The sequence below is a fragment of the Rhinolophus sinicus genome, linkage group LG02 (assembly GCF_036562045.2).
Source record: "Rhinolophus sinicus isolate RSC01 linkage group LG02, ASM3656204v1, whole genome shotgun sequence".
Classification (NCBI taxonomy): Eukaryota; Metazoa; Chordata; class Mammalia; order Chiroptera; family Rhinolophidae; genus Rhinolophus; species Rhinolophus sinicus.
In genome coordinates, this window is record NC_133752.1 from 130414161 (window position 1) to 130427032 (window position 12872).

General features: G+C 39.4%; 1 protein-coding gene across 8 annotated transcripts in view; it reads left to right on the plus strand.

Annotated features, from left to right (window-relative positions):
* Positions 1 to 3010: 3010 nt before the first annotated feature.
* Positions 3011 to 12872, plus strand: part of NAP1L1 (nucleosome assembly protein 1 like 1) — a 30119-nt gene continuing 20257 nt past the window's right edge. For 3 of the 8 annotated variants that reach the window (XM_074325396.1, XM_074325399.1, XM_074325400.1), the window contains exons 1-2: positions 3022 to 3209; positions 12356 to 12392. In XM_074325396.1, the coding sequence (XP_074181497.1) occupies positions 12376 to 12392 (17 nt within the window). In that variant the 5' untranslated portion in view covers positions 3022 to 3209; positions 12356 to 12375. Of the gene's footprint in view, positions 3210 to 4944; positions 5061 to 12355; positions 12393 to 12872 lie in introns of all 8 variants that reach the window. The other 5 variants (XM_074325397.1, XM_074325398.1, XM_074325402.1 and 2 more) reach the window with 5 other exon arrangements.

The window sequence follows — 12872 nt, forward strand, 5'->3', positions numbered from 1 at the left end:
CAATTTATAGTAATTAGATGAGTTAGCTACACTGTGTGACTTGGGTCAATGTGCAAAGCGCAATGGTTTCTTTAAGTCAGTCATCTTCTATCCCTTTGTCTCATTTTATTTTCTACATAGCACTTTCACTTACTAATATCTACAATTATTTCATTTCTCGTCTGTCACTTGCCCCACCTCATTAGAACATAAGTTCAATAAAATCAAGAACCTTGTCTATCTTGTTCAATACTGTATTTCTAGTGTCTCAAGTTGTTTCCAACATATAAGTATGTGTTGAATGAATGCATAAATGATTGGCCTTCCCTGGACTTAAGTAGCCAAGGTTTAGACTTACAACCTATGATTGAAAAGATCACATTAAAAGATATTCATTATTAGCACTTTATTAGTATTTCATTTTTAGGTTGTCTAGGATACATTAAAGGAAAGGGAGGAGGAAGCTGGAGGAAAGAGCTGGAGGAGGGTGCTGTAGAAAAGGGGGAAATAATGTATATAAACTGGTAATGATAAGCCCTTAAATATGGGAGTGGGGGTTGAAACGTCAGAAATTTGGAGACTTTGGTCAGTGCCTGAAATTTGTGGGGGTCCCTGGAGTGGGACAGAAACCATCATGAAAGCTAACTTCTCAATTCAGTCTCATAAGTTCTACCCCTGAAAAGGTTTATGGAAAGGAGAAATCTATTTAGTTCATTTTTAATATGTTAATTATCTTGCATTATGTATAGCTTTGAATAAAATGCAGAGTGCTCTTGAGGCCTCCACTGAAATTAGTGCCAAGTGTATGTACATGTTGGACACTGGTCTACCTAGTTTATGTTTTGTGGATTCTTCATGAGGAATCATCACTGATGTTATTATAATCCTTGTTAGCCTTACATCATTGTCAAGTATGATGTACATGAAGAAATAAGGTTAAGAAATACAAAAGAATCACTTATGAAGAATAAAAATGAATGGATAAACTGAGCATCTGTAGCACGGAGTGGGAAAGGCAATGCATTTCAATGAGATATGGGAGTGAGGATTACGAAAGAGGACTCCAGGCAGTTTGAAGTTTCAAGGAATGAAACATTTAGAGAAGAGGTTCTCAAATTTTTTGGTCTCAGGAGCCCTTTACACTTTTAAAAAACTGAGGATTACAAAGAACTTTTATGTGCATTTCCTGATATTTGTCATATTAGAATTAAAATTAAGAAATTTTACGAGTAGATTTTAAGAGTTATTATCTTATTTTAAAACAATAAGCCAATTAAATGTTAACATAAAGAATATTTTATACAAAAAACGTTGACCCCAAAACAGAAGATACCCACTAAGAAAGGCTCAAATTTAAAACCAAAGTTTCGCAACCATTTTCTAAATATTTCTCACATATGCTTCAGGGAGAAGCCTGTACTAAGTCTGTACTAAGCTGCCTAGCTCCCACATTAAGCCGTTTGCCTCCTGCCTGCCTCATATCTTAATATGATAAATATCAACCCTTTTAAAGGAGTTTCTGGAATCCCATTTCAACCAATAGCATTGAGACTTTCCCCATCCAATCAAAGCTGCACAGCTCTATAAGCCCGATTGTATGTCACTGACCAATCAGAGCTGCTCCCTTTTAACCAAAGAGGACAGTGCTTTTTGGACCAATCAAACTGTGAGGATCTGAAGTCCTCATTTGCATGAAGATGGTCCAATCAGGGACCAGGGGTGGGTACCTCTCTCTGTATAAGTCAGCTCCCCAGTGGTTCAGAGAGAGCACTTTTCCTTTCCATTAAAGACTGCTTCGCTGGCTGGACCTGAAATACTGAAGAGGCTTGTGGACCTGGGAAAAGCAGAGCAGAACAGAATGAACCTAAGTGGAATAGGGCAGAACAGAGCTATCTATTGGAGAGGGGACTCCGCTCAGGATTTACAGTCCTGCTATTTCGTACATAATTAAACTGCTCTATAGCTATGCTGTATTAGGATTGAGTTATATGCAGTTTACCCCAAATTGGGGGTTCCTGTTGTCATTGAATTGACGCCAAGACCATGGTTTGACCAAAGTAACTATTTTTTAAAACAAAAAAAGTTAGAATGGCATTGTTTTATATTTTTGCAAATCTCTCTCTGGTTTAACAGCAGATGGCTGGATCCTAATATCGGCTTCTGTTTTCCATGTTTCCACATCACATGTCATGTAGCCTCTGGAAAACTCCACTGTGAGAGAATGAGCGTGCAAAAGGCATATAACGTTTTAGTAAATATTAGGAAATACTTTTGACTTTCACCTGTGAAAGAGTCTGGGAACCCTCGGACCACACTTTGAGGACCACTGTTTTAATATTAGTCATTATTAAAGTGGATATTAGTCAATCCAGCATCAGTTGAAAACTAGCTAAGCAATTTCACAGTCCTGAGGATTTACATAGGGTTTCCTTTTTCAGGAATATGAAACGACTGTCCTCATTATACAGCATCCGGAGAATACACAAACATGCAGTAAAACATCCATCAAAAGAACTAAAGCGGAAATGAGGGATCGCACGTCAAGTAAAAGGATGTTGGAGTAGGAATGAGGAGCATCCCCGGAAGCCATGGAGGTCCACTGAGTTAGGAGAAGCAAAACCGGTAGAAGACTCCGCCAAAGGGAAAAAGTGGGCAGGGAGAGAAAATGGTTACGGGGAAGGGGAATTGCAGGAATTAGGTTGGGAAGAGGACGGGAACTAAAGAGCACTCGCCCTAAGGATGCGGCAAGCCCACAGGGGGCGGCTGGCCCCAACCTTCATCCCTCCCTGCACCACACTTAGGCGGGCGAGGTGGACCGGTCGAGGCGCGCGGGTCAGGGCCCGTCCCAGAACGGGAGGGGTTGAGATTTCCTTTCACGGGGAGGTGGGGGAAGAGATGGCGGGTACGTAGTAGGGGGCGGCGGCAGGAACCCAAGGAACCTAAGCAAGGCGCAGAGGGTTGGAGGTCGCCAGGGAAGAAGGACAGTTCTGTTGCTATGCAACCCGCCCTAGGCCCGCCTCCCGCTCACGTTGCTAGGAGACGGCGAGGCCGGGGGAGGGCGGCTGAGCGGGCCCTACGTGCTGACGCTAATTGTATATGAGCGCGAGCAGCGGGCTCTCGGGTCTTTTTTAGCGCCATCTGCTCGCGGCGCCGCCTCCTGCTCCTCCCGCCGCTTCCCTGAGTCACTGTCTGCGCAGCTCCGGCCGCCTGGTTCCCCGTGCTGGCCACCGGTAACGGATGGGGGCCTGAAAGGGAAGGAGGAACGTAATGTCGGCCGGCTGGCCGGCGCGGAGGGGAGGGACGGGGGGATGGGGGACAGGGAACCGAGAGCAGCGGCTGCTGGCCGCTCCGGGCCTCTCGGCTCGTCCTAAGAGGTCAGAGCCGGAGCCGTCCGCGGAGTTGCGACCCCGTAGCCTGGGAGGCCGCTGGGATCGGCCGGCGCATTTTTCGGGAACGGGCTAAGGAGATGCGGGGGTTGGTCGGCCCGGGAGGGCCGGGGGCCGTGCCAGTCTGCGCGGAGGTGCCCTGAGCTCCACCGGCCTCTACGCGCGGACGGGGGCGAGGCCGCGGCGTCGCCCAAGGCGCCCTGAAGAGGCGACGGCCGCGCCGCTAGAGGCCGGGAGGCTCCCGGGGTGCGGGCCGGGCGCGAGTGCCTAGTTTCCTGCCGCCTCGCTGTCCCAGCTTTCTCAAAATTAATACCCGGAGGGGGGCCGCTGGGGAATGGAAAGAAAGGTGGAGGCTGCGAATTCCGATGGGAGGGAGGGGCTGTGAAGGGACGAGGCCCCGAGGCTGGGAGGGGGCGGGGAGGCTGCGAGGCTCTGGGGCTCTCCGCCCATTGGAGGCGGCGACCGTGCTGGGCGGGGAAACCCCGGCGGCTTCCTTCGACACGTGGCCGCCGCCTAGGACAGGTTGGCGACCCCTGTGTCTGTTGTCCTTACTGAAAGTTGTAGAGACGGTGGGATGTGAAAAGGAATAGTGAGCCCATAGGTTCAGCCCCTGGGTTTCAGACTCATCCCTGCTTCTCTTTGGCCTGCTTCTCTTTGGTCTTCACCTTTTTATTGGTACTGGAAGAAAGTACGAATGTTAGGTGATGGATAACGAAGCAGGGCCATCATTGCTAGATGTTTAAAAGAATTAATGCTTACGTTAGTTCTTACAAAAGATTTTTTTGTGTAGCTCAAGCATAGTTAGAATTTGGATGGGTGTCTCTACCAGGCTTTTTTATTCGGGGAGAATTGATCCCAATCAGTGTAGTCCTCTAAATGGTTCTAAGATGGCAATGCTGGAGGATTTAGTCTGCAATGTCTTTAATTTGTCAAGGACTAATATTTTCTTACAAATTCTTTTATTGTAGTTCCCTGAAAGAGATACTACTCGCTCTTTTAAGATGAGTGGGGTATGGTCTAGGAACTAGGGAATGGAATGAATAGTTAATGTAAACTTATTGATCCAAGTTTGTAACCTGCTGCCTTATCAGTGACCCCACTTTTTCCTTAAAAAAGAAGGCAGTAAAGGGGGTGGGTAAGGGGGTCCCATCTGGATACATTATCTGGGAATGTTAGGGTTTCAGAGTACAAAAAATGAACTGAGTGCAGGATGTCCTCAAGGAGCTCGTATTTTAGATTATCACTGTCTGATTAGTTACGTTTGTAACGAAAACACCACTTGCCTGGTTTGTGGAGAGCTGAGCTTTATAACGAAATTTGCTATTTTTTTAATTTAGCATCAAAATAGCGTTTCAAAATAGTATTTAGGTCTTATTTTCGTGTCAACTTGAATTAACACTACTTCTATACTTATTTTACTTAGGAAATAATATACATTATCTTTTTTTTTTTAAGGATTTTTATTGGGGACAGTGTGTACTTCCAGGCCTTTTTTTTTTTTTCCAAGTCAAGTTGTCCTTTCAATCTTAGTTGTGGAGGGCACAGCTCAGCTCCAGGTCCAGTTGCTGTTTTTTTCTAGTTGCAGGGGGCACAGCCCACCATCCCTTGCGGGAGTCAAACCGCCAACCTCGTGGTTGAGAGGACGCATTCCAACCAACTGAGCCATCCAGGAGCTCAGCGGCAGCTCAGCTCAAGGTGCCGTGTTCAATCTTAGTTGCAGGGGGCACAGCCCACCATCCCTTGGAGTCGAGGAATTGAACTGGCAACCTTGTGGTTGAGAGCCCACTGGCCCATGTGGGAATCAAACCGACAGCCTTCGGAGTTAGGAGTATGGAGCTCTAACCTCCTGAGCCACCTGGCTGCCCCCACATTATCTTTGAATAAGGGGAAAACTTTATACTGTAAATCCTCAATGTCATGGATAGGTTCTTCGACTTGAAGTGAAACGATGTATAAGGAAACCAGTGTTAGGGTAGGCTAATGGTTATCAACGAGGGTTAAGTTGTCAGAGTATAGAATCAACTGACATTGACTGAAACCATGATATTTGAAAACCTGTTGTATGTACAATAATTTGTTTAAAATTGATAGGAGGTAAAAGAGGTTTACAGTGATCTGGGAGTACTAAGTCTCAAATGCTTGTTCAAAGTTGTCCGACTTCAAATGGGCCAAATCTAAAATGTGCGATTCACTTTTTAAGAAAGCTAGAGGGTAGGTGGAATTAAACATTGGTAGGTCTGTTTGGACATGTAATATAAAAAGCTTGACTTCATTGTCTTTTCAGGTCAATGTTACGTTAATTTTGTAAATAGTTTTTAAAAATTCACTATACCTGTTTGAAAATCGGTAAATTTTACGTGTTGCAAAGTATCTATTTTTGATGTTGGGTCTATTAACAGAGAACGTTATTAAGCTAATAATAAATGTGGTGTTGGACTTCTTTGTCCTCTAGAGACTAAAAAAACAAAATGAAAAAATAACAAATATTTGCACCAGAACTAATTTAATCCAAAATGCTGTTGCTTATTTCATTACTTACTTGATTGCCCATAGTAGCCACGTGTCTGATTTGATTCTAAACATCCCAAAATTTTTTAAATATACAGTCTTTTTGTAGGAAAGGGGGCTGAAAGAGGCAGAATCTGTTCAGCTTCAAGGTAATGAAGATGTTAAACAAAATTGAGTAAATTTGAAGATCTAATTGGCTTTTTAAAATGATGGACAATTTCCCATCCAGCAACCAGAAAGGCCTTTTGAGGGTTTGTAGCCAATGGAAGGTTTTTATAGGAAGAGTAGGGCAGGGTTGCTATTAACAAAAGAAAAGAAAGGATTGTTTTCTGCAGGGGTGTTTTTATCATGAATTGCCTCTTTCTGTGGGTTGGGGGCAGAGGGTCCATGTGACAAATTACCTCATTGGTGTTGACTAGAAAATTCCAGACTAATAGATTATGTTTCTGGGAGAGGTTAAAACTGCAGTTGTTAGATCAGATATTAAATCTAGGTTTGGTATCATGGGCTTTTAGCATGAGTGATGCCATTTTGGACTTTTGGTTTTCTGTTTAACAATGTCAAAATGCTACTTTGCTTTTTTTGTTCTTTGTTTGCTTGGTTGTGAATTTGAAATATTAATGAAAGGTAGAATTAGAGGGAATGAAGCCTGATCAATTTAGAACAATAATCATCTATTGAGATCCTTCAAGTCTAATCAACTCTGTAATTACTTGTGTTCTTAGTTGATTCTTTGAGTAAATATTTTAGTGCCTATTTGGGCATTTATAACATTCTTTACATGAAGGAACCTGTTAACAATGGTGATGTTAAGTCCCATTTCATACTGATTTCATCTGAATGTGTTCTTTCCTTGTGCAGAGTAGGAGTTAGAAGGTGAGTGCTGTTGCTATTCATCCTTTTAAATTGTTTAGTACATTGACAGTAGACCACTAGGTCACATTATTGGGATTGCCACTGAAGGTAGTCTGTATGCTTGTGGTTACCAACTCTTCCTTTTACTGCTACATAGTTTGATACATTTTTATTTGTTCAGAACCTTTGTATGTTTTGATTTTTATTGAGAAAGGGGACTGTAATCTTTAAGAGTATTAATTATTTTGTATTTTCTAAGATGAAGATACAGAAGAGAACAATGGGTGGATAATGTAATAGTACTTACGGGGTGGTTATTCAGGCAATATTTAAAATTATTCTACGCATATTATTAACTGATCTAGTGCTCCTGGAGGTAGATACTATGAACATTCTAATGAGGAAACTGAGGTCCAGAGTAAAGAATTTACTCAAGGATACATAAGGGAGCAATGATGATTTATGAGGATTTTGTATTGGTTTTAAAGGGAGTTCCCTTGCCTTAAATTGTTAATGCTGTACATCAGTTTGGATTTCAAAAGCACTCTTGCTTGGGTTCTCCTGTGCTCCAAGGAAAAGCTACAACACTTAATGGTTATGAAGTCGTTTTCCAAACATGTCGTATATACTCCACTTGAATAAATTGTGGTTTTTTTGTTTGTTTATGCTGGATGAATTTTCAAATACCAGTTCATCCCAGTATGTTTCTTTGCCATTGGATCAGATAATATTCTAGATAAATGCGATCCCTTGAACAAAAGATAGTGTTCTCAAACGAGAGTCTATTTTGTTTGGGATTCTGATAAAGTCAGTTGTAAGTTAACTGAAAAAGTGAGCATAGAGAATATGATATTCTGACTACGAGGTTGTGTTGGAGCCAAATAAAGTACTGAGACCCTGGACCACGGAAAATGTTAATGGAACAACAATGTCTGAAAGATTTGTTACAGTGCATTTGGAATGAGATATGAGGTCTGAGGTAAAGGGACATTTTATTATCCTTGGGATGTTTATTACTGGCTCTCTTGAACTCTTTTGCTTAAAACGTTTGTAGTTTTTACTGATTGCCTGTTTTATCGTGAAGTAGTAATTTTCCACAAAGGAACAGTAACCAGTTTGTTACTGTGTACGTAATCTATGGAGTAGTAGGCTGATAGGGAAGGCCCCTTGGTTTTTGGAATAATGAACTGGGCATTGGTTTTGGAAGTCTGATTTCTTAATTTCTAGTTTCTTCACTTTTGTTGCTGAACAAGTTGCTTAATATTTTATCTGCAAATAGGAGGAAAGTCTGATAGTCCCTTACAGAGTAGGCTCCAGAAAATGTTAGCTTTTTTTCGTTCCCATTAGAAGTAAGGAGAACTTACTCAGAACAGGTTTACTAGAATGGTAAGTTATTTGATAGCACATGTCTGGACATCTAGTTACAACAAGATCACAAAATCAGTTTTATAGTTTGATTCAGTAACTTGTTCCCCCTCTTTTTCTGCACTAAAAGATTTTCTTTGTGTTCAAGTTCTCGGGTTAAAATATGCCTTCAGTGATGTTATTAGAACCATGTCTTTACATTGAGATTTCCTGTAATATATTAGGTAGTGAGTTGAACCTTTCACCTTTTTATCTCTAGTAATGCTTTTCCTTAAAGTCTTTTTCTTGATACTAGTACAGTAATACCAGCTCTCTTTTGGTTAGGATTGTATTTCACTGATAATATTTAATGGGAGTCTTTAGGTGATTTACATTTATTGTAATTACTATGGTGTTTATGAATAGAGCTGATTTTTTGTGCTGTTTGTCCATCCTATTTTTAAGTTGATATAAAACTACATATATTTTAATTGTTCTACTTTAGAACTTACGTGTTTTGTTTCTAATCTTTTGGGGATCACTATAAATTAACAATACGCATGAATAAAGAAGAACATTAGAATACTTGAATCCATTTCCTGTCTCCTTGTTCTCACCACTGACTTCATGTTGTGGTAGTTTAAAATTTTTAACACTATACACAGTGTGATACTATTTCTTTTAAAATATTTATTTAAAATACTTATATTTAAAATATTTTAACTACTTAGATATATGTGGATATCCCTTTTGCCCCTCTTTTCTTTTATATTAGACCTTCCATTTGGGATCACATGCCTTCTTCCTGAAGAATATATACTTACAGAATTTATTAGTGCTAAAGATAGTTTTGCCTAAAAACATCTGTTTTGCCTTTATTTATTTTTTCAAATTTTTTTTTTTATTATTGGGGAACAGTGTTCCAGGATCCATCAGCTCTTGTTTTCAATCTGTTGTGGAGGGCGCAGCTCACTGGCCCATGTGGGAATCGAACTGGCAACATTGGTGTTAATGAGCGCTGCGTTCTAACCACTGGGCCAACTGGCTGCCCTTCATTCTTGAAGGATGTTTTGGTTGGGTATAATATTCTAAAATTATCAGTTATTTTCAGGCATGTTAAGCACAACAGTACATTCTGTTGTCTTTTGGTGTCTCTTACTGAAGAGAAAACAGCTGTCTTGTACCTTTGAAGTTAATCTAAGTCTTCTGTGTGCTTTTGAGGTGACTTCTGTTTTTAGTGCCTTGCCTTTTCACTGATATTATCTAAGTGTGGGTGTCTTTTTTATTTATCCTGATTGGGATTTGTGGGGCTATCTTCCATTAGTTCTAGAAAATTCTTAGCTATTAATTCCTTCAAATATTCTTTCTGTTGTCTCCTAGAACTTGTGGTAAATCTTTTCAAGACTTTATTGTATACTAAAATGCTTTTTAATTTCAGTATTTTCCATCCTCTACTTTCTGCCATATTTTGAGATTTCTTCTAAACTTGCTTCCCGGTCACTTAATTCTCTCTCCAGCTGTGTTTAGTCTGCTGTTAAACCTGACTGTTTAGTTTGATTTTCATTATAGTTTTATTTCTAGAAGTTCTGTTTAGTCCTTTGCCACATTTGCTATGTCTCCTTTTAATAGGTGACTGTTCCTTGTAGATGAGTCTGCAAACATTGTATTTTCAAACTTAGTAAGCACGGTTATTGTTGTCTCAGTTTGTAGTTACAAGTTTGTTTATAATCTTTTTGACAATATTTAAGTCTTCATAAGACTGGTTTCTGTTGTATTCTGTTGCCCCCATTGCTCTTGAAAATTCCTTTCTGAATCCTTTGAGGCCCAGGGAAGAAAGACCACGTGAAGCTCATTGCTTAAGGTGTTTTGAGGGCAACAGTTACGAGGTGAATTTGGGCTTTGGTCTAGAATTGGTTTATTATCCCTGAGAATTTAGCACTTTGTGGCTCCTGCTTAATTTGGGAAGGTTGCAATAAAGATACCTTACCTTGGATAAGTCCAGTGCATTTGATATCACCCCACGTAGTTTAAATTTGAGGTTGGCAGTTGCCCTCAGGGCACATGTGACTTCCTTCTGCTTATCATTTTGCTTCCTGTTTTGCCTTCAGTTTGGTGTTAATAATTCCTTACTACCTTATTAGCATTCTCCACGCTTTTAAGATTTTAACAGATATTTTTGTGTGTACTTTCAGTTATTTTTCATTGGTAGAATTGGTCTGCATAATCTAGCTTGTCACTAACAGGAATTGAAATTCTTCAGATCTCTTAGCAATTTTATGTTTGATTAATAAAATTCTCATTGATTTTATTTAATGCTGATTGCAGTAAAATAATTAATGTAGGTGTTAACCTAAACCTGTGTTTCTCAGTGTAATCTGATTATCTGACATTACCTACTTCAGAAGCTATGCTTCTTACTTAGAATGCAGATTTTTGTGTCCGTTCCGTCAGACTTATTGGTTCAGAGTCCTGGTATTGAAATCTCTTTTTAAAATAAACTTAACTTGTAATTTTAGATTTACAGAGAAGTTGTAGAGAGAGTTTAGAGAGTTCCAATATACCCCTTACCCTGTTTCTCCTAATGTTAATGTCTTACTGTGGTCCATTTACTGGTCAGTCTATACATTTGTCAGAACTAAAAGAATCTGTTTTTAACCGTCATCCCAGTGAATTAAGTCTTTTACATGAATGTGCTTCTTAATAAGGCCAATGAGAGAACAGTTTTTTTCCTAATTTTGTTGATCAAATAAGGCTAGAAGTTTCCCAAAGCAAGATTGGTGTCAACCCAAATGATCTGACTACAAAATTGGGAATACTTTTTTTTTTTTTAAGTATGTATAACCAAGAAATCTAATTTATCCAGAATGGGCATATTGGAGAAGGCATCTCTGAAAAAGTAAATGCCATCCTGTTCTGTCTTGAATCCTCTTTATAAAGAATCAAAATAATTTCGTTGTAAGAGGTTGAATTCTGAATGTAATGCCACAGAGTGGACACTGAGGGTTAGCAGTATATGAGGAATACTCCAACTATTAGCTCTGCGCTGCTAGAATCAGTAACTTCTTAAATCCATGTACTAAGTGTATTAAGCATGTCGGTATAAGGAATCACATCTTGTAGCATTTTCTGAGTTAAAGACTAATGTTTTAATTTTTAAAAGATAAAAACTTGATTTTAATGTGGGATTCTAAGCTTGATTTTAAAAATTCTTTTTTTTTTTTTTTAAATCTTATTGGGGAATATTGTGGGACAGTGTGTTTCTCTAGGGCCCATCAGCTCCAAGTAGTTGTCCTTTAGTCTAGTTGTGGAGGGCGCAGCTCAGCTCCAGGTCCAGTTGCTGTTTCTAGTTGCAGGGGGTGCAGCCCACCATCCCATGTGGGAATTGAACCAGCAACCTTGCTGGTAAGAGCTTGCGCTCTAACCAACTGAGCCATCTGGCTGCCTAAAAAATTCTTTTTAAAGTAATCTGCATTACCTGTGGTATTCAGCCAGTTTTTCTGCCTGAATGTAACATTTTAAGTTTTGGTTTTCTAAAAGCAGTATTTTAGTTAATACTAGTCTTACAGAGAGAAAGAACTTAGACGTGCTCTGATCAGTTCTAACAGTATTCAGATCTGCTAACCAAGAGCATAGTTGACAATGTGCCAGCATATTCCGGGGTAGGTAGGGGGTGTGGTTATCAGTGATGTGACATGAAGTGCATTTGAAGAGATGGGTAAGGTTTACTTGACATGGGTTAAAAGGCTGACATTTGATATGGGGATTATTAAACTTTTTTTAAAAAGATCTTCAGAGAAGCATAATGAGTGTAGTAAGTAGGTGGCAGATTTTGGCTTTTTAACATGGAGTGAAAAATTAATGCTGTTAAAAATGAAGTGGGTTTGTTTTTGTGAGGTACTTAAGTAACCTAAAAATATAAGCAAAACTTGATGATTCATGGTTGTTACAGGAATTTGAATAAAGACCTTTTGTATTCTTTTCTGTCACTCTAGCATACCAACAGTGCTACTGTGAAAGTCCTTAAGTGATAGATTCTAAATGCCCACTAGTAACTTGCTTGTTTTAAGCAGTATCCTCTGAAAAAATTACTTTGATTAGTTTGCAAGTGTCTATGTTGCATGGTTTTTCCTGATACTGATCCTTTTTTTAATGGGAGTATCCATCCATTTCTTCTTGGGATAGTTTTCAATGTACTATGATTTAAGGGGTTTTGGTTTTAAATGTTTTTATTGGTTTTAAATGGTGTGCTTTTTTTTTTTTAACATTGATGTTTCTCTCCATAGATATTTGGCGTTCTTAAAACATGGCAGACATTGACAAGTAAGTGACAGATAGTTGGTTCTTTTTTCAGAGATTTGTCATCATTTTGTACTGTGATAAAGTTAACAGCAGTACTAATTATGTTTGTGAAAATGTATGGTAATGACTTATGTTTAGTGCCTGCTATTATGAAAGTTGGGTACAGTGTATCCAAGACAAAATCATAGTATACATAATCACTGTCATAAATATAGTAAGCCATTTGTCAGTGTTTATTCTTAGGAAAGTGCTGAGCACAACAATGAATCAAATACTTGCAGAATCCATTTTTACCATACGTTTCCCAAAGATTTTTACTAACATTGTAATGTATATATACAAGATAAAAAGCGTATAAAATATATATGTAGAGTTTAAAGAATAATAAGACACTTGTGTATAAGTTTTTAAAAATAGAACAAACATTACGATTAGAAGTCCTGTGTGCCCCCTTCTCAATTAATTGCACCTTCTACCTTTCCTCTCCAGAGGAAGTGGAAG